Source organism: Phaseolus vulgaris, chromosome 2 (assembly GCF_000499845.2).
Source record: "Phaseolus vulgaris cultivar G19833 chromosome 2, P. vulgaris v2.0, whole genome shotgun sequence".
Taxonomy (NCBI): domain Eukaryota; kingdom Viridiplantae; phylum Streptophyta; class Magnoliopsida; order Fabales; family Fabaceae; genus Phaseolus; species Phaseolus vulgaris.
In genome coordinates, this window is record NC_023758.2 from 15484887 (window position 1) to 15505937 (window position 21051).

Below are 21051 nucleotides of genomic sequence, written 5' to 3' on the forward strand. Positions count from 1 at the left end.
CCTCCAGTCATTGCTGAAGCTGCTTCTAGCCCATCTCCGACGTCTCCACCTGGCTCCGACGTGCTTCCAACTCCCAATTCTCCTCCGCCTGTCGCCGCTATTCCCCTAGCTGCGGCCTCGTCACCGGCTCCAACCCCCCTTGACAAAGGGAAAAGGGTTTTGGAGATTCTGTCAGATGACGAGGATTCGGAAGGGGTGGCACCCTTCAGGAGGAGAAAATCCGCGCGGGTTCCTCTTCTGGTAGAGACGTCGCCGCAGGGAGGGAACCCCTTTATGGACAACCCTCCAAGCGCAACCTCACTCCCTCCTAGGATACTCCAAGAGGAAAGGGGCGAAGGCGCCGAATCTGCCCCGCCTCCGCCGCCGCCAAAAACCACTGCTTCCCCGGCTCCCGACGCTGCTGCCCCCGACTTCATCGCCATCCCTCCTCCAATCATGCATCTGATGAGGGGTTTCAGTGGCGGGACTATGCCAGATGGTACCGACAGGAGGGAAGGCATGCCTTTCTACTTGGGGACCTTCTTGGCGGTGGCCCTTGAATGGCGCTCCCAGGCCAGAAACGCGGTCCTGCAAGCTCATACCCTCTAAGCCTTGGAAACAAAAGCATCTACTCTGGAAGAGGAAATGAGGACCCTGGGACGCCAGAACGAAGCCTATCAAACTTCTCTGAGACAAATACAAGAGTCCAAAGCGGAAACAGAGAGGCGACTGGCGGAGGCATTGGAGCTCCAGGCAGGCTTCTACACTCGGGAAGTTGCTCTTCAAGTGCAGGTAACGGGTCTTCAGGAAGTGGTCAAAGCGGATGCAGAAACTCAAAAGGACCTGAAGGACCGTTGCTGCGAACAGGCCGCCAAGGTAGAGCGGATGGGGGAGGAAATGGCCACCCAGGCCAAAGCTATGGACCTTCTCCGAGTTGACTACGACAAACTGCGGGTCGAGGTTAGCCGGCTTCGCGTGGAGAAAGAGGCTCTGGAGAAGCAGGTGACCTCTGGAGACGCCGCCATTGAGGAACTGGAGAAGGAGAAAAAGTCCCTTATCCAGGAGATGGCGGGTACCTTCGAGGAGGGGTTCCAAGAGGCCCTGACCCAGGCGTCCTGCGAGAATCCGGGCGTCAACCTTTCGAACTGCGACCCCACACACCACGTCGTCGACGGGAAGGTCGTGCCCATGGATCTGGATGACTGAACCGCTGCCTCTCATCCGCCGCCTTCCTCTTCAAGCTCAACTCTTTTATTCTTTACCTTCGTTTCTTGATTTTATCTGTCAAAACTTGTAATTCTTTGAACTATCCGCACTCTTGTTACTGATTTGGGACGTTCGTATGGTTGCCTTTATTTCTTTGTCACATACGATTCTGTCTATGCGATCTCATTCTCATCTTTTCCCTTCACACGCTTCAATTATTTTATCTGTGTTCTGCCCATTCCTTTCACTTCGTTGGGCGGTTTGGTATGATCGGGAAAGGTTGCGCGCTAACCCTCACGCCCATGGAGAGGCTCACTTAGTGACGCCGTATCGTCCACGGGATGTCTCTGATACCGAAAGGCCCTTTCTTTGATCCTTAACGCCCGGCGCCCACGCCTAAGGAGAGGCCTGCTACAGCAGCACCGTATCGTCTCCGGGCGTCTAAAACGCTGAGCGCTCTGGAGAGGGTCTATTCCCTCCATGGTCTTTCCTTCCCATAGGTATCGGGGAACGCCCTGCCAGTGATTTGCTGGCGTTTGGCGGTCTCGTCTCCCTCCACAGTCTTTCCTACCTGTGGGTATCGGGGAGGCGACGCCTGTGACTAACTTTGCCTTCTTTGACTTCGTCTCCCTCCACAGTCTTTCCTACCCGTGGGTATCGGGGAAACAACGTCAGCAACTAACTCTGCTTCCTTCACTTTCGTCTCCCTCCACAGTCTTTCCTACCTGCGGGTATCGGGGAAACAAAGCCAACAACTAACTCTGCTTCCTTCACTTTCGTCTCCCTCCACAGTCTTTCCTACCTGCGGGTATCGAGGAGGCGACGCCAGTTGGTATTTGGGTTGGCGACGCCCGTGACGTCTCTCGCTGGTGTCGCCCTTCACATCCTTCCGGGCGACGCCTCGGGCGTTACCTTTGCTTCGACATTGACTTTGATTCTTGCCTTGGTCGATGCCTGATGGCAGCGAAGAGCTCAAGGCTTTGTCGGTGCCATCCACGTGGCGCTCCTTGTACAGCTGATGGGACGTTCCGTCATTCGACTTGATCCACGTGGCGCTGCTTGTATTGATGGGGCATCTAGTCATTCCATTTTCTGACTAATGCTGTTCCCCTGACTCACTTTCGACGGTGCATCGTACCACTGGATATTCTGCTGACACGACGCTTTCTGATTTAAACCAGTGGTGCCAGCGTCATCCTTTCATCTTCTGCCACGTGTATCAATCGTGCGGTGCATCCATTCACGTCGTTTGGCGCTCTAACCGCTTTATTTAACTCTTCAAACTCTGGAACTATCCTCATCATTTTCTCACTCTTCATAACCTACTTACGTTCTTTCTTCTTGTACCCTTCCTTCTTGCACCCTTTCTTCTCTGTCGAAGGGTTGTTCTAGCCTTCGCTCCCCTCACCCAACTCTTGCGTTTCTGGCAGTCCTGATCTTGTTAAAGAATGTCATCTCACGCTGCTTCCTCCAGAGTTCGTCCCAAAGACTTGTACCCTTGGGCTTCGAATGAACTTCTTGACGAGTGTTCATGCTTACTCTCTACCAGGGCCATACGGGAGCACAAAGGAGAGTCATGTTCCTATGACCACCGGGCCTTTGCGAGGAGGCATGACGACGACATCGCTGTGCTCCCTTGCACTCTAGGGGAGCCAGTATGTGGAGACGAACGGGCCAACGAAGGGGTCCCTTTCTTTTACTTTTACCAGGTGGTGTTCAAGACCATCGGAGTGCGCTTACCCTTTTCTTGGTTCGAGAAGGAACTGCTGACAGAGATCAACGTGGCTCCGGCCCAGTTGTATCCCAACAGCTGGGCCTTTGTCAAGGCCTTCGATGTCCTCTTCGGGTCTCTGGGTTGTGCACCCTCGGTTGACCTCTTTCTTCACTTTTTTGAGGTGAAGAGACAGAGACACAACCTCTGGGTAACTCTCAGTAATGTGCCCGGGAGGGTTCTCTTCACACCCTTCCAGAGCTCGTTCACCGGGTGGAAAGGCCGGTTCTTCAAGATCTGTCGTACTGACCTTGTCCCCGACGCTCTGGATGGGTTTCCGCTGTACTGGGTGAGAGAGGAAAAGGTCCTCAAAGCCAAACCCCTCAAGAATCTAGCTCCAAGTGATCAAATAGCTTGCCGGATTCTTGCTGAGGCGGGAGGTTTTGACTCTGCCACGGTGATCAGCCTGGAGTCTAATGCTGGGACTCTTGAGAAGTACATATGTAAGAACCGCTGCCTTGGCAACTCCGGCCTTTGTTGCTTTTTGTACGTGCATGTCTTGCCTTGGTATCTCTAACACGTCTTTTTCCCTGGTGCAGGTTCGAAAATAAACCAAGAAAAGAGGGCACGACTTATTCGAGCTCTGCGGGCTGGAAAAGAGGCTTCGTCTTCCTCTAGCGATGACTCTGATGACCACTGAGGAATGGCTTGTTAGCCTTTTTGTATGATTTGCAGCGTTTGCTTCGTTTGTACCACTCCCATTGTATTGAACATTGCTTGTAACAACAACTTTCAATATCATACTTGATTTTTTGCAACGCCACTTTACTTTGCATGTGCCTCATATACCACGCGCTATCCTTTCGTCTCGTTCTGCCCACGATGCATGCCTTCACTTTGGGCGACGCCCTCTTTCGGGGCGACGCCACGACCTAGGCGACGCCTTCTTCCTTGGCGACACCATGGCCTAGGCGGCGCATCACATTACTTCTAACAAGGAAAGATAAAGGCTGAAAACCAAGGCACTTCTTTTTCTCAACTGGTTTTCCCGTTTATTAGGGTGACCTCATTAAAAAACCCCCGAAAGGGAAAAAGAGCGTCCCCTTCGACTAAATTGTTACATACTGCTTACATAAGTCAACTGAAATAAAATTTTAAGTTGGCTGCATTCCAACTGCGCGGGATAGGGCCTCCATCTAAAGTCTCCAGGTTGTACGAACCATTGCCCTTAGCCTCAGTAACTCTGAAGGGCCCGGTCCACTTGGGAGACAGCTTATTCTCCAACTCGTATGGGTGGGCTTTCCTCATCACCAGGTCGCCCACCTGAAACTGTCGCGGCTTTACCTTAGAGCTATATTGCCGCTCTACTCTTCTCTTCATCGCTTCAGCTTTTATTCTAGCTTCTTCCCTGGCCTCTTCTAGCAGATCTAGGTTCACCCGCCTCTCTTCATTAGATTCCTCCACCACAAAGTTTTGAAAACGCGGTGAGCTTTCGTGTATTTCTACTGGAATCATCGCGTCTGACCCGTATACCAAACTGAAAGGCGTCTCCATAGTAGAGGATTGGGGCGTGGTGTGATATGCCCATATAATCCTTGGCACCTCTTCTGCCCACGCCCCTTTGGCATTCTCTAACCTTCTTTTTAACCCCCTCAGAAGGACTCTGTTTGCTGACTCTACTTGTCCATTGGTCTGGGGGTGTTCAACCGATGCGAACACTTGTTTGATTCCCACTTCAGCGCACAGATTTCTCAGCTGCTGACTGGCAAACTGGGTCCCGTTGTCAGATATCAGGCGCCTGGGTACGCCAAAGCGACACACGATGTTTCTCCACACAAAATGCTGTACCTTATGCGCAGTGATTTGTGCCACAGGCTCCGCCTCTATCCACTTAGTGAAGTATTCTATGGCGACGATCAGATACTTCATCTGCCTGATAGCCAGTGGGAAAGGGCCCAGGATGTCAATTCCCCATGTGTGGATAGGCCACGGGCTGTATATAGACCTGAACTCCTCTGGCGGCGCCTTGTGCCAGTCGGCGTGCTTTTGGCATTGCCTACACCGCTGGGCGTGCCGTGCGCAGTCCTCTTTCACTGTTGGCCAGAAAAAACCTGCGCGTATTACCTTGGAGGCTAAGGATCTTCCCCCTACATGGCTTCCGCAGATGCCTTCGTGTAGCTCCGCCATTATCCTGGTGCACTCATCGCCACTGACGCATGTTAGGATAGGGTGAGTAAAGCCGTGCCTGAACAGCACCCCATCCACCAAAGTATATCTGGCGGCATTTCTTTTGACTTTTTTGCCCTCTTCAGGGTCCACTGGAAGAGCCCCATCCGCCAGGTACCGTTTATAGGGCGTCATCCAGGTGTCTCCCTTGGACAAAACACAGACCTGCCTCTGCTCTTCCTCAGGCCCACCTGCGTATATGCTGATGCGGGGCGCCTTCTGCGTATCTTGAGTTAAAGAGGAATGGCTCCTCGGCCTTCCCCTTGATGTATAAATCTGGAGGACATCCACCCTGTTGTCTTCCACGAATCGACGCGGAGCTTTGAGAGTCTCCTGGATCACTGTCCTCTGTCTACCCCCCTTGCCTGAGCTGGCCAGCTTTGCAAGTAGGTCAGCTCTGGCATTCTGCTCCCTCGGGACATGTATCAGCTCAAAAGCGTTGAACGCCCCCTTCAATAACTGGACGTATCTAAGATACGCCGCCATCTGTGGGTCCTTCGCCTGGAATTCACCCGACACCTGCCCCGTAATCAACTGAGAGTCGCTCTTCACCAGGAGGTGCTGTGCGCCCATCTCCTTCGCCAAGAGCATTCCTGCTATCAGGGCTTCATACTCTGCCTGATTGTTACTTGCCTTGAAGGCAAAAAGCAAGGCCTGCTCGATGAGTATGCCGTCGGGTCCCTCCAACACTATTCCCGCACCGCTCCCTTGTTGGTTTGAAAAGCCATCAACCGAGAGTAGCCACTGCGAACTAGGTTCCACCTCTTGCTCACCTCCGGGCGAAAGTTCTGCTACAAAATCCGCGTACACCTGCCCTTTGATGGATCCTCTAGGCTCGTACTGGATGTCGAATTCTGACAGCTCCACTGCCCAGCGTACCATTCTTCCTGCCACATCGGGTTTCTGCAGCACTTTCTGTATGGGGAGATTGGTCATCACTACCACCGTAAAACTGTGGAAGTAATGACGGAGCCTCCTAGCAGAAAACACTACTGCCAGCGCCGCCTTTTCTAGTGCTTGGTGCCTCGTCTCAGCCCCCTGTAAGGCCTTGCTCACGAAGTAGATGGGCTTCTGACTCTGGTCCTGCTCTTGGACCAACACAGAACTAATGGCCCGCTCCGTTACAGTAAAATACAAACGGAGGGGCACGCCCGTCACCGGCTTGCAGAGGACCGGTGGCGTCGCCAGGTACTCCTTCAGCTTAATGAAAGCCGCTTCGCACTCATCAGTCCAGGCAAAGCGACTGTTTCTCTTAAGGCACTGGAAGTACGGGTGCCCCTTTTCTCCTCCGGCGGAAACAAACCTCGAGAGCGCCGCCATCCGCCCTGTCAACTGTTGCACCTCCTTTACCGATGTCGGACTCCGCATGGCGATAATGGCCGCACATTTGTCGGGGTTCGCCTCTATCCCCCTCTCGGTGAGCAAAAAACCCAAGAACTTACCGGCCTCCACCCCGAAAACACACTTTTCGGGGTTCAACTTGAGGCGGTATTTGGATATTGTGTTGAACAACTCCTCGAGGTATGCCATGTGCTGCACCCTACTCTGCGACGCCACCACCATGTCGTCGACGTAAGCGTACACATTCCTCCCAAGCATTGGCGCCAGGACCTTATCCATTAGCCTCTGGTACGTGGCGCCCGCATTTTTCAGCCCGAAGGGCATCACCTTATAACAGTAACTGCATGTCTCCGTCATGAATGCAGTTTTGCTCTCGTCTCTTTGGTGCATCTTAATTTGGTTGTACCCTGAGAAGGCGTCCAGGAAACTTAACACCTTGCTATCGGACGCGCTGTCTACCAAGGCGTCGATGCTGGGCAACGGATAGGAATCCTTTGGGCACGCCTTGTTCAGGTCCGTGAAGTCAACGCACATTCTCCACTTTTCGTTCGCCTTTTTCACCAAGACGACATTGGCGAGCCACTCAGGGTACTGAATCTCCCTAATGTGGCCAGCACTCAGCAGCTTCTGCGTTTCGTCTTTCACCACCTGTTGTCGTTCCTCATTGAACTTCCTCCTTCTCTGACGCACGGGGCGGACCGTGGCGTCCATGCTGAGGTGGTGACACAGGAAATCAGGGTCGATGCCTGGCATATCCGAGGTGGACCATGCGAAGGCATCCAGGTGGCGCGAAATCACTTCTAGCACCCCTTCCTGTTCTTCTGGGCTTAGCGAACTTCCTAACTTGAAAGCTTTGCCACCAATCTCCCTTTCTATGGCGTTAGCTGCAGGCTGCTCCCTGCTATCATCTTCGACGGACGCCGCCTCTTCGACAGGCGCCGCCTCTTCTACGGGCGCCGCGTCGTCAGGGCCTTCCTCCATTGGCACATCTGCTTCGGGCCTCGCCCTCTCTGCTATGGCCGCTTCAGGCGTCAGCCCAGCGGGCGTCGCCTCAACCATCGTCGTGTCCGCTCTTGGCGGACGTTCATACACCATAAATACGCCTCTCTTCGTCTTCAGGCTGTTTTCATAGCATTTCCTCGCCTCCTCCTGGTCTGACCTGATGACTATCACCCGGCCACTGAGGTCCGGTAGCTTCATCTTCATGTGACGGGTGGAGGACACTGCACTCAGACGGTTTAACGCCGGTCTGCCCAGCAAAATATTGTAGGCAGAATTAGCGTTCACGACGAGGTACCGGATGCTCTCTGTACGGGAGGCCTCTCCGTCTGTGAACGTAGTCCTCAACTCCAGGTACCCCCGGACTTCTACCTGGTTATCCCCGAACCCATACAAACATCCCGTATAGGGACTCAGCAGATCGGGGGACAACCGTAACTTATTAAAGGTCGACAGAAACATGACGTCTGCCGAGCTTCCTTGATCAACAAGCACTCTGTGGACCTTCCTTCCAGCTGTGACGACTGAGATGACAACGGGATCGTTGTCGTGGGGCACCACATCTCGGAGGTCTCTTCTTGTGAACACAATATCTGACTCCCAGGGCTCCCCCGAGAGCCTCTCCTCGATTGAATTCACCCCCCTCGCGTATTTCTTCCGCTGGGAGGCGGTGGGTCCTCCGCCAGAAAAACCTCCAGCAATGGTGTGGACCTCGCCAAGCACAGGCATCTCGTGTGCTGGCTCATCTGCCGGCGGCGGCAAGGTGGCGGTCGTTGTGGAATCTGCGACATAATCTTTCAAAAACCCAGTCCTCACCAGCTCATCTAGCTGGTAGCCCAACGACAGGCAATTATCAATTTGGTGCCCGAAAGCCTCGTGAAATTCGCACCAAGAGTCTTTACGGGGCCCTAACACCTTGTCGGTCTTCGCCGGTCGCCTCAGCCTCTCGGCTATGTTGGGTACGGCGATCAAATCCTTCAACTCAACTACGAAGTTGTACCTCGCCGGTCTTGCTCTTTCTCTGGCGGGGCGTTCGCCTCCTGCTGGGCCCCGGGGCTGGGGCTTTCTGGCCTCGTAGGGGCGTCTTGCCTCTGGCTTCTTTCTCCCTATCGTGGTCTCATTGACTCTGACGGGTTGAACTCGCGCCGGTCCCCTCGGGCGTGAGGGCACGGCGCTGGTGCGCTTCACACATACCTCCCCTTCTGAAGCAATATGCTCTACTGCCCTGCGCCGTAATTCAGCGAAAGTCCTAGGGCGATTACGGATAATGGATTCTCCGAAGGGGCCGGGGCATACGCCTTTCACAAATGCGTACACGATCATAGGCTCTTCTATTGTGCCAACCTTCACGACCTGGGCCCCGAAGCGATTGATATACTCCTTCAGGGTCTGCCCCTGATATTGCTTCACGTCGAACAGGTCGTAGGAGACCGGCGGCGGGGCCTTGTTGGCTAAGTACTGTTCTCGGAATAACCGCGACAATTGGCGGAAGGATGTGATATGACCTTCTGGGAGGCTAATGAACCACTCCATAGCCATCCCGGTCAGGGTGCTCATGAAGAGCTTGCACTTGGCAGCATCAGAACCGCCTATCAGGACCATCTGCGTATGAAATGCAGCCAGGTGCGTCTCTGGGTTCTCCATCCCGGTGAAGATCACCTTGGGTCCCGCGAACGTGTTCGGGATCGCTGCGTCAAGGATCTCCTGTGAGAAAGGAGTGGAAAACTCCCTTGGTGGGGAATGGTTCTCCGTCTCGTCCTGTCCAGGTCGCCTCCGATCGTTTCTCAGGCCTTGGCGCAACTCTTCATTCACACGGTGGAGCTCTTCGTTCCGCTCGTGCGAGGCATCGAGGTCTGCCTGCATGCGTTCTTGCTCCAGTTTCGAATCCGCCATGTCCTGCTGCAGCCCCCTCATTATCTCCAGGACCTGTTGCATGGATAGGTCTGTTGGGGCTGCGCGCGCCGCTCTTCGTCTGGTGGGGGCCATTGTCGCTCCCAACTCCTTCAACGTTACTGTAACATGATAAACCTTCTCGAACTTGTGATGGGACTGATGTTTTATATCGGCCCCACGGTGAGCGCCAAATGTTCCGTCCGGTTGACCGGGACGTCTTCGTGCGCGACCTCAACCGTCAGCTAGGGACACCTTCCCACTGGTTGCCTGTGGATTCCTGCAAAAAAGAGGACAAAGAGGCGCCCTAGCGGCCGTGTGCACTCCGACGCTCAAGTCAACCAGCAAGAAACACCAAAAACTGTCCACCTACGTGTCTGAGCACCGCGTGTGGCACTCCGAAGGTGGTAAAATAACTGTGTATATGTGTGTGTTGTCTCCTTCAGGCAAAAATATTCCCCAGTCACTTGTACGCAACCTTGAAGCACGAGCAAGCAACTAGAGAGTTCTCTGGTAAATTTGCCGAAGGTTCCAACCCTTTTTCCAACATTCTCCGCGCTATTTAAACTACCCAAGCATTTAAAGCGCCTTAAAGCGCTTTTACTCACAAACGTAACGCACTCATTAAAGCGCTTAATTAGAAAACGTAGCGCATTTAAGACGTTTGAAACGCTCGGGAGCCATTATAGTACCTGAATGCTCGAAAGGGAAACTGTATTGAATAACTTTTAATTACCTGGCACCTGACTAAAGGGTGTTTCTATTCTGGCATGGCTGTCGTACACGTGGAGGGCCTCACGACGCCATGACCCCATCTGGGGGCGCTTCGGCCCACCTGGGGCCGTTTCTACGTGTGAGTCCTCCTGCTGGGAGTGCTACTGCGCTAGGGGTGACTTTTTGGGGTGCCAACTCATGCCCCCAAGTATCTAGTCACTTACTTTGAGAGCGTATCTGCCTTCCTTTTGTACTCTGCACCCGGTTGCCCTGGGCGTGACTTTCCTCTTGAGTCGTATCTGCCCTACGGGCGTCTCTGGGGCGGCAGGAGCACGTCACGAGTCAGGCTGCCCTTCACTGGTACTGTTACTATGGCTTTGAAGCCACCTTTTCTTTCTCTTTACTTCTGCCCCGTGCTATTGGGACCTGAGGCCTTCTCACGGCGTCGCTCCCTCCATGGTCTTTCCTACCCATGGGTATCGGGGAACCACACCGTGATTGCCTTACTTTAGCACTGTTTGATCTGGCGACGCCCTAGCGAGGCGATGCCTCCATCTGGGCTACGCTTTGCCTTGGCGACGCCTTCGCCTGGCGACGCCTTGCTTTGGCGACGCCTGGCCTTGGCGACGCTTCCTCTTGGCATCTCTACACCTAGGCGACGCCTTGCGTTGACTTTTGACCTTCCAGTCGTTGACTTTGACCTTGACTTAGTCAGCGCCCGGATACGGGACGGTACAGTACCATTGCCGCACCACTCAATGACATAGTGAAAAAGGATGTGGTCTTTCATTGGGGAGAAGCACAACAAAATGCTTTTGACACTTTGAAAGAAAAATTGACTAATGCTCCCATCTTGGCCCTTCCTAATTTCACTAAGACATTTGAGATTGAGTGTGATGCTTCAAGCATAGGTATTGGGGTTGTTCTCCTTCAAGAGGGCCACCCCATAGCCTATTTTAGTGAGAAATTGAAGGGAAGTCATCTCAATTATTCCACCTATGATAAGGAATTATATGCACTTGTTAGGGCTTTGTTTACTTGGCAACACTATCTTTTTCCCAAAGAGTTTGTGATACATAGTGATCATGAATCTCTTAAATATTTGAAAAGCCAAAACAAACTTAACAAGAGGCATGCCAAGTGGGTGGAATTCATTGAGCAATTTCCTTATGTGATCAAACACAAGCAAGGCAAAGTAAATATTGTGGCGGATGCTCTTTCTAGAAGATATACTTTGCTAAATCTTTTAAGCTCTCAATATCTTGGTTTTGATATCATGTCTTAAGGGAGGACACAAAGACTTTTTTATACAAGATGGCATTCTTTTTAAAGGAAAACGTCTTTGTGTTCCTCAATGCTCTATTAGATTATCTCTTGTTAGAGAAGCTCAGGAGGGGGGTTTAATGGGACATGTTGGGGTTGCTAAAACTTTGGATGTATTGCATGAACATTTCTTTTGGCCTCATATGCATAAACATGTTCATAGTTTGTGTGATAAATGCATAGCTTGCCGCAAATCTAAGTCTAAGATGCATCCCCATGGTCTATATACTCCTCTTCCTATTCCTTCAATGCCTTGGGTAGATATATCTATGGATTTCATCTTAGGCTTACCCAAGACATCAAAGGGAAAGGACTCCATTTTAGTGGTAGTGGATCGTTTTTCAAAGATGGCTCACTTTATTCCTTGCCACAAAGTGGATGATGCATGCCACATTGCAAACCTCTTCTTCCAATAAGTGGTTCGCCTACATGGGATTCCTAGGTCTATAGTGTCCGACAGAGATCCCAAGTTCTTGAGTCACTTTTGGAAGACCTTGTGGGGCAAGCTTGGGACTAAGCTTTTATTTTCTACCACTTTGCCACCCACAAACTGATGGTCAAACCGAGGTGGTGAATAGAACTTTGGGACAACTATTGAGATGTTTTATTTCGGGGAATCCTAGAGTGTGGGAGAATTTACTACCCCATGTTGAGTTTGCATATAATCGTGTAGTAAATTCTACCACCTCACATTCTCCTTTTGAGGTGGTCTATGGGTTTAATCCCCTAACACCTCTTGATCTTCTTCCTATTCCCCTTCTTGGAGATGTCTTGTGCAAAGATGGGGATGAAAAGGCTTCTTTTGTGAAAACTTTGCATAAAGACATCAAGAAGAGAATTGAGAAGAAGGTTGGCAAGTATGCTGAACTTGCCAATAAGAGGAGAAAAGCATTGTTGTTTGATGAGGGTGATTGGGTTTGGCTTCACTTGAGAAAGGATCGCTTTCCTACTCAAAGGAAGTCCAAACTAATGCCTCGAGGGGATGGACCTTTCCAAGTCCTCAAGAGGATTAATGACAATGCTTATGAGTTAGATATGGCTGATACATTCTTAGGTAGTCATACTTTTAATGTCAGCGATCTAACTCCTTTTTCTGTAGGTCTCCAGAATTCGTGGTCGAATTCTCTCCAACTCGAGGAGTATGATGGAGATCAAGCTCAAGAGGACATGAAGGCCAATCAACAAGATCAAGAAGAGGTATAGGCACAAATGGAGGACGCCCATGGAGGTCAAAGCCCACCTCAAAGGATTACAAGAAGCATGTTCAAAGCTTTAGGAGCTAGGGGACATTTATTTTCTCTTTTGTAATTTCTTTAGTTGAAGGTGCTTAGAGGGAAACATTAGAAACCTCTTTTGTTATAACATCTTTTAGGCTTTAGTTAGGAGCTTTAGGAGGGGGGGGTGTATTAGTAGATAGGTGTAGAAGTAGAATAGGAGGTGCCAAAGTGAAGGAAGAGGTCACACCTCCCTCATGCCTTGCAATTGGCGCCGGTTCTAGAATATGTTTAGGGGGGAAATTTGAATTCGTTTAGCTTGCATTTTCAGCACCTTAGGCTATAAATAGATGTGCTCTCTTTGTAAATTTCAGATTGGAATTTTAAGAAAAGAAACTATACTCAAATTTTGAGTGATCATTGGAGAGCTTTTCAGCCTTCTTCTCTAGTCTCATCTTGAAGGATCCATGGTGTCCTCAAGTGGCGGCAGCACACTCATCTAGGAGCAACCATCCTTCTAGTGGCGTGATCATCCAACCATTCTTCCATCTACATGAGCACTCTCTTCTCCTTCCTTTCTTCTTTTGTTAATTCCTTGTCTTAGCTTGTTTCTTTGTTGATTTTGGTTCGACAGTTTTCATTTTATTTCTTGTTGCTTCGGTTCTTTTATGGAGCCTTGCTGTTCTTCATCTTTCTTCTTCATTTTCCAGCTTTTTGTTCGGTTCATTTTAATTTCCAGCATTCAAATTCAGTTTGCTTAGCTTTTGTGCCTTTTTGTTCGGTTCAATTTGACAATAATTGGATCTTCTATATGAGTTTGTGTTTTGGCACTAGTTTTGGTGAGTTCTTGTTCATAGAACCTTGATCCATTTCTATGATAAAGTGCCTAGCTCTTAACCAACTCAAGATGATTCCTAAGAATGTCAAGAATCATTCTAATTGTGCTAGTGGAATCACATCACTTAGGGTGGCTAAGGGTACTTTTCTTTCCTCACTCACATGGTGACAGATAAAAAGTTGTTCTACCTTCATTTCGTAGTGATCCGATCGGTCATCGGTAGTCGATGACGTCAGCAGCAGATAACCACATGGACCACTCGCTTGGGGACACGTGGATCAGGTGGCAGAGTAATCATGGAGGAGATTCCCCAGTATGGAGATCGGTGGTCAGTAACCGAGTGGCCACTGACAGATCAGTTCCAAGATAAACGGGGGACATGTGGATCAGGTGGCAGAGTAATCATGGAGGAGATCCCCCGGTATGGAGATCGGTGGTCAGTAACCGAGTGGCTACCGACATATCAGTTCCAAGATAAACACCCGGGGGAGAACGCGAGAAGCAATAGAGCACCGATCAGTCATCGGGTGCATGGTCATCGGGGTTTCGTGTTACACGCAGTTAAACTGGGACTGAGATTCCCAGCGAGAGCGTTACGCATGGACCTCGCATGATCATACCTCAGAGAAAGAAGAGCTCCTCGTCGGTATAGTCGTGCACGAGAGTGGCCTGAGGGTGTCAGTAAACCGGTCAGTGATTGGTTACTCTCTCAACCCATTACGTGCATGGCATCGTGAAGGGGAAATCGTGTATGCAGAGAGCAACGCTTGGTGAGTGTGCCTAGTCCAGTCACACCTGGCGTTCTCCTGGGAATGTGCGATTTCACCCAGATGGAAGAAACGCGCTAAGTTACTCCGCAAGGGAATAACTTAGGCGCATAAAGAGATGTGCTAGAGCCCTTCAGGTGGTGGCACGTGCACGGTTAGATGTGAGTTGCATGCCTCCACGTGTCACTGTCTGAGAGGGGCGCGGCCCAGATAAAGGTGCACTCCGTGTCGTGAAAGGTACAGACAGAAAACCCAGACACCGACGACCCTGACTGTGGTACGTTTTCGTACAAAAGCATAACAGAATTCTGACACACGCAGAGAACAACGTAGCAGAATTCTGTTAGGCACAGACACAGAGGAAGATAAAAAGGGAATCAGAGAGAAATACACACACTGTTTTACACACATTATTTTCTAGTGATTCTGTGATCTAACTTGAGCGTCAGAGTGCAAATGGCCGCTAGAGGCGCTGTGTGTGTTTGCAGGTTGCGTTCGGAGTTCCCAAGAAGGAGGTTCTAAGAGTGTTCTTGCAGATAGCACAATTGCCAGAGGCGGGTCAAGCAAGCGACAAGGCAATTCCTCCACGCTCGAGTTGTCGGCAGGATCACGTAGTTTAAATATGTTTCAACATTTTCTTTTCCATAGAATGAGGTAAATCTACCCTAACCTCCTTTGGGATTTCTTTTCTTTCTCTTCTAACTCTCCTAGGTTGAGGTTGATAATATTCATTCATTTTAAGACTTTCCTCACCATATGAATCACTCAACCTAGAGCTAGATGCATGCGAAGATTTTTTTTTTTGGTGTATTCATCCTTTTCTTTAACAAGTTTCAACTCTTCTTCTAATTTAGAAAAATGAGCATCCTTTTCTTTTAGTTGGGCCTCATGTTGCAATTGTCTATATGATAGTGCTTGAAAGTCTTTGGCTAGTTGTTTTAAAAGAGATTTTGTAGACTTTCTATCACGTTCATTTGGACTAGAAGAATGAGAAGACATGTTTAAAGTTATGTGTTAAAAGTAAGTTACCACAAGAAAGATAGGTGGAGTAATGTAGGTAGATTCCCGGGAAAGGGAGGTGGATCACTTGGATCACTTAAGTACCAAGCCTTTTCTAACCAAATCCTACCCTCCAAGAGTTTAACAAACATTTCTCTAAGTAATTCACTTATAGCACAATCAAGAATGAAAACACAAGTTTTATGCAAGAAAACAATGCAAAGCAATAAAACACACAATTGAAAAATGCTAACTAGAAAGCTTTAAACTAGGCGAATCCTAAAGGTAAGGCTTCTTGGCACTTAGAACCTCAATGACACACTCACCGTCTAATTGCGCTATTAATCCACTAATTTTTCAAGGTTTAACAAAATATAACTCAAAGAAAATATAATGACAATTGAAACAACAAATTTTTGAAGCACCTCAAATTTTAAATCCTAGTCTATGCACTCCTTCTTTTTGCACCCCCTCTTTGTGTATATTTTGGTACAAACTTGTTGTTGTCCCTTGTTAAACCTTTTAAGAATATTCAACTCTGAGTACTCAAATCTGCACCTCTTTGGTGATAAGGATTCTCACCGAAAATTGTTAGCACCAAACTCAACAAGGCACTTTTGAAATACTTCACCAAAAAAGAGGTCAACAAAATTTTAAAGCAACAAAAGTTTCAATTTAAAATTGGACTACAGCAAAGAGAGTAGATATATGACAAAACTTGAAAGAGTATTGAATGAAAATGACAAGAAAACAAAATAAGGCACTCAATAAAAGGTGGCACACAAATTGAACCTAAAGAATGGTACTAGATTTGGATTAAGAAAACCAAAACAGCACTACTGAAAATTTGAGGTGTAAAAATGCTTGACTTCAAACAAATTATGCTGAGCTGGATAATTCAAATTTTAATTTGAAATTTAAACCACGGAAAGTTCAAGATCTTAACTCAAATTTGACGCAAGAATTACACGAAAATGATGCACCAATTAATTGTGATAATTTTTCAAATATACTGCCACTTCACCTTTTTTTTTCATGCCAGAATTGCACACTGAATGTATTTGATTTATCATTTTTTTTATTTTGAATTTTGATTCACTTTTTTATAACACTTCAAACTACTCAAATCCACAGTTTCAGAATTTTTCTCCAACGAAATTAATTTTCACAAACATTTTCAGTCATCACAGATTCAGTGAAACAGAGGAAACCTACACTAGAATGAAAAACAGGATTGAAAAACTTCAAAGACACAATGGAATTGATGTATATGAACTTATATGGATCCAACACACAAGCATGGACTCAAAGATAAAAATAAAAATGCATCAAAAGCTCAAAAACAGAATTATAATTGAACTCAAATTAAAATCAATCAACCAAACTTATCAATAAAGGTACAACATAGATTGATGACATTTTAGGAGAAACATGACCTAACAAAACTAAACTGGATTCAAAAATTAAAATGACTCAAACAAAATTAATTTGCACCAATTAAAACAGAAAGAAACACTCAATTAAAGAAAAAACAGAACAGCAAACACAAAAGAAGCTATGACAACTTACAAGTCACCTAAAATCACCAAATAATACTCTGACTAATATTAATAGTAACCTCACATATTACACAACATAATCATATATGAAGTCCAATGATTTACTAGTGCATTATTGGTCAATTATGTCAATACTCATATTAGATGTTTTACCAATGCATTTTACAATTTATTTTGTCAAGTAAACAATGCATCAAATGATTTACCAATGCATTTCATATGCTTTATTTATAAGATGCCTGACCAATGCATATCAACCCTTCCCTCAAACTGTATTTACCAATATATATTCAAACCAACATTTCAAAATATTATTCGGCATAGATTACTATAGACAATGGAAATACACAAAAACAGGATACCAAAAAAGAACATAACCTTGCAAAAAAAGAGGATCATTGCGACGAATAACCAGCAAACTCATTGCAAGGAGGACATCAGACCAACAACTGACAACGGTAATGGCAGCCAGAAACAACAATTGTCGTGTGAAGGGTATTCGCACCTTTGTTGTATGATAGTGAGAAGTGTGCGAGGGGTAAGATACTTGCAGTGAGACTGTGAACAGTGAGAAGGCTTTGCAGTGAGACTGTGAACAGTGAGAAGGCTTTGCAGTGAGAGAGTGAATATGGATTTTTGGTAAGACTGAGAAGTGAGTTTTACGGTGAGAAAAGAAGGGAGGGTTTGCTAATGGATTATAATGAATTTGGCCACTACTAAAAAGAGATCCTTACAACCATGTTTGTTTGTTCATGATAGTCTTTTTTATCTATTGTTGGATTTTTTTCCTTAGTTTTCTTTTGCTGATACTCGATGGGTTCTTCTACATGTTTGTCAAAGAAGTTAACACCACATAAACCTATTTGAACTTCATGATTTTTATAATATTGCTTAAGCCAACCATCATGATAGCAGTAGAGGAACCTCTGACAATGGATATTGCAACAGATAGCTACGTAGTTAAAATTGATAGTCTTTCCCAAAACTGAAGGTTGAATGTGTCTATTTTAGTTACCTTGGAACATCTTGATAAGCGCCAAATTCTTCTTCCAATTCAAGAATTCAAGAATATCGCCTTATGTGTAAGCTAGTGTGAAAGATAGTCCTCTGGCATCTAACACTTAAACGTCTACATTGTACTCAAAGTATATGACTTTCCACAATAAATGTTCATGAAGGACATGTGTTGTTTTTTTATGAGTTTAACTATTTTTTAAAGATCTTAGAATGGTTTTAGTAACTTAAGTGAGAAGACAATAAAAAATTACTCTTTCAAAATTTGAGAGATAGAGAATGCATGTTTATTTTGGAAATGGACATTTTAGCCTCAATTTTAAAACTTGATCTCAACCTAGTCAAATATACCTTTCCTCAAAAGATACCATCCGCATTTTGTAGAAGTTTTTTTTTATGATAACCAATAAAATTAAGTTTTGAAGTATTAATGATCATATATTTCAATTAAGCATTAAAATAGCTTCATGGGATGTTGATATGATTCCAATAGCAAGATATAGATGATTCTTTGACATTTTATGGAATCAACTTGGGCTGGAATATGATTAGGCACTTTTCTAGAATTGGATCAATGTTCTATCATTCAAGAACTCACCAAAACTTAAGTAACCAAGCCAAAACTCATATGGAAGTCCATATCTTGTCAATTGAATCGGTTAAAAGACATAAGAATTAAAATGAACCGATTAAAATGCTTATCAATTGAAATGCACCGAACAAAAGCAAGAAAGAATGTAGATGAACCGATTAAACTCAGCAAGGAAGAAGATGAACCGAACAAAACATGAATTAAAGCTAAAACACCGAATAGAACTTCCAAGAAAGGACCTAAGACATGTTTATGAGTTCATACGGACATGGAGATGAAAGGAAAAGATGGAAAAGAGAGAAGACTTATGTGGTTGAAGAACTTGGTTTATGAACACGCCACTTGAAGTGTGAATGCTCCAAGATAAGTGTGAATTGCCACCACTTGAGGAATCAAGGCACTCAAGATGAGACTAGGAAGAGGAGAAGGCAAGTTCTCACTCACTCAATCAACAAATTGGGAGAGTTTCATTACTTCAAAAATCAACCCTATTATTTGAAGGACCTAAGCCCTCCTTTTATAGGAGCAAGGGCTGGTCATGAGGCTACAAAGCTTGCACCACAAGCTAACCAAAAGTCCCCTTTCACTCACTTCTAACGCCTATAGTGAGTCATGAAGAGTCACCTTCTAGAAAATTCTAAACTAAAGCCTAAAGATGCTTTACAAAAGAGGTATCTAATGTTTCCCTCTAAGAACCTTCCTAAAAATTATATATTTAAACATTCTACAAAAGACACTATAAAAAGAGAAAACATTCTACCACTACTTCCTAATTCTTTAAAGTTGCTCCTTGTAAGCCTTTGAGGTAGGCTAATGTCTTCTTGAGCCTCTTCAACTTCGACCTCTACCTCCTCTTGATCTTGATCTTCGGCCTCTACCTCTTCTTCATCTTGATCTCCATCAGATGTCAATTTCAATATTTAAGAACAATGAATCATCTATTGTCCATATCAACATACTAAAATCACAAAACATTATATAAATCATTGAACAAACATTTTATTTAGTTTTTTATACACACAACATTATGTTGACTCGACTTCTTATATGGATATAAAAAAATGTGTTTTTTTGATAAATTTGTATTTTTTTTCAATAATAAGCATTATGATACTATAAAGAACCATTGAAGAAGATGAAACAAACCTAGGAGCTCATGTGACCTATAAGGATCTATCACATGCATGGAAATTCTTATAAAGGAAAAAGTTAAATTGCATGAAAAGTAATAGCAAAGACACCAAATTGTATGATGTCCCAAAACAACTTTTATATGTTTCTCACATTTTGAGATATTCAAAGGACCTTGTGACTACCATCTTCTAACTCAACTCAATTTGAAAAGTTCATCTTCTACTTCCTTTGATGTGATTCCAATAGCATAGAAGAGAAAGATTCTTGATCTTCTTAGGAATCAACTTGAGTTGGACAATAGTTAGGCACTTTTCTTAGAATTGGATCAATGTTCTAAGTCAAGAACTCACCAAAACTAGCACCAAATCCAAAACTCATATGGAAGTTCCAATTTGATCAAATTGAACCGAAAAGAATGGAACAAAAGATATGCAAACTGAATTAGAAGTGCTGGAAATTAAACACACCAAACCAAATCAAACAAAGGAAGAAAAGCTTGCAGGAAAATGGAAATAGCCGAACCAAAAAAGGCAAGAACAATTACGCTAGACATGAAAATGAAGAAGACACAAAGCTAGAGAAAAGAACACTTATGGAGATGGAAGAGTAGGTGATTGATCACGCCACTTGGAGGATGGCTGCTCCAAGATTAGTGTGCTGCCGCCACTTGAGGACACCATGGATCCATCAAGATAAGACTAGAGAAGAAGGCTCAAAAGCTCTCCAATGCTCACTCAAAATTTGAGTATAGTTTCTTTACTCTCAATTCCAATCTGAATTTTACAAAGGGAGCACCTCTATTTATAGCCTAAGGTGCTGAAATGCAAGCTACACAAATTCAAAAACTCCCTCCTAAAAAGCTTCTAGAATCGGCGCCAAAAACAATGCATGAGGAAGGTGTGACCTCTTCCTTCACTTTGGCACCTCCTATTCTACTCCTACACCTGTCTACTAACGCACCCCCCCTCCTAAAGCTCCTAACTAAAGCCTAAAAGATGCTATAACAATAGAGGTTTCTAATGTTTCCCTCTAAGCACCTTCAACCAAAGAAATTACAAAAAGAGAAAATAATTGTCCCCTAGCTCCTAAAGCTTTGAACATGCTTCTTGTAAGCCTTTGAGGTGGGCTTTGACCTCCATGGGCGTCCTCCATTTGCGCCTCTACCTCTTCTTGATCTTGTTGATTGGCCTCTGTACCGCCCTGGTAGTCGGAAGAGATGACGTGGCATCAAGCTATTGTATAGGCGTGTTGATGGACGCCTTGCTGGCAGAAGGGAAGGAAGTCGGGGGGCTCGTGTAGTCGCCAGTTATTAAGTTGGCGTGCTCCGATCTCCATACACCAGAACCGGCGGTCACCGGGTTGAAGATGAAGTCGCCAGATGCGAACCCAGGCGACCTAGTGGTTAGAGATCGCCGAAACAAGGACATCGCCGAAGATGAAGGCAGATGGCCATTTCCCAACTGGCCAGAGAACGAGCTCGGGAGATAGCACACTTGAGCATACACGGTGAAACAGGTGGTACAGATCATGAAGGCGGCCAGCGAG

The 21051-nt window shown here is 46.3% G+C and overlaps 1 protein-coding gene across 1 annotated transcript in view; it reads left to right on the top strand.

Moving 5' to 3' along the window:
* The first annotated feature begins 624 nt into the window (after window positions 1–624).
* Window positions 625–21051, top strand: part of LOC137809084 (uncharacterized) — a 52148-nt gene continuing 31721 nt past the window's right edge. Inside the window, exon 1 of the mRNA XM_068610227.1 lies at window positions 625–939. Coding sequence (XP_068466328.1) covers window positions 625–939 — 315 coding nt within the window. The remainder of the gene's footprint in view (window positions 940–21051) is intronic.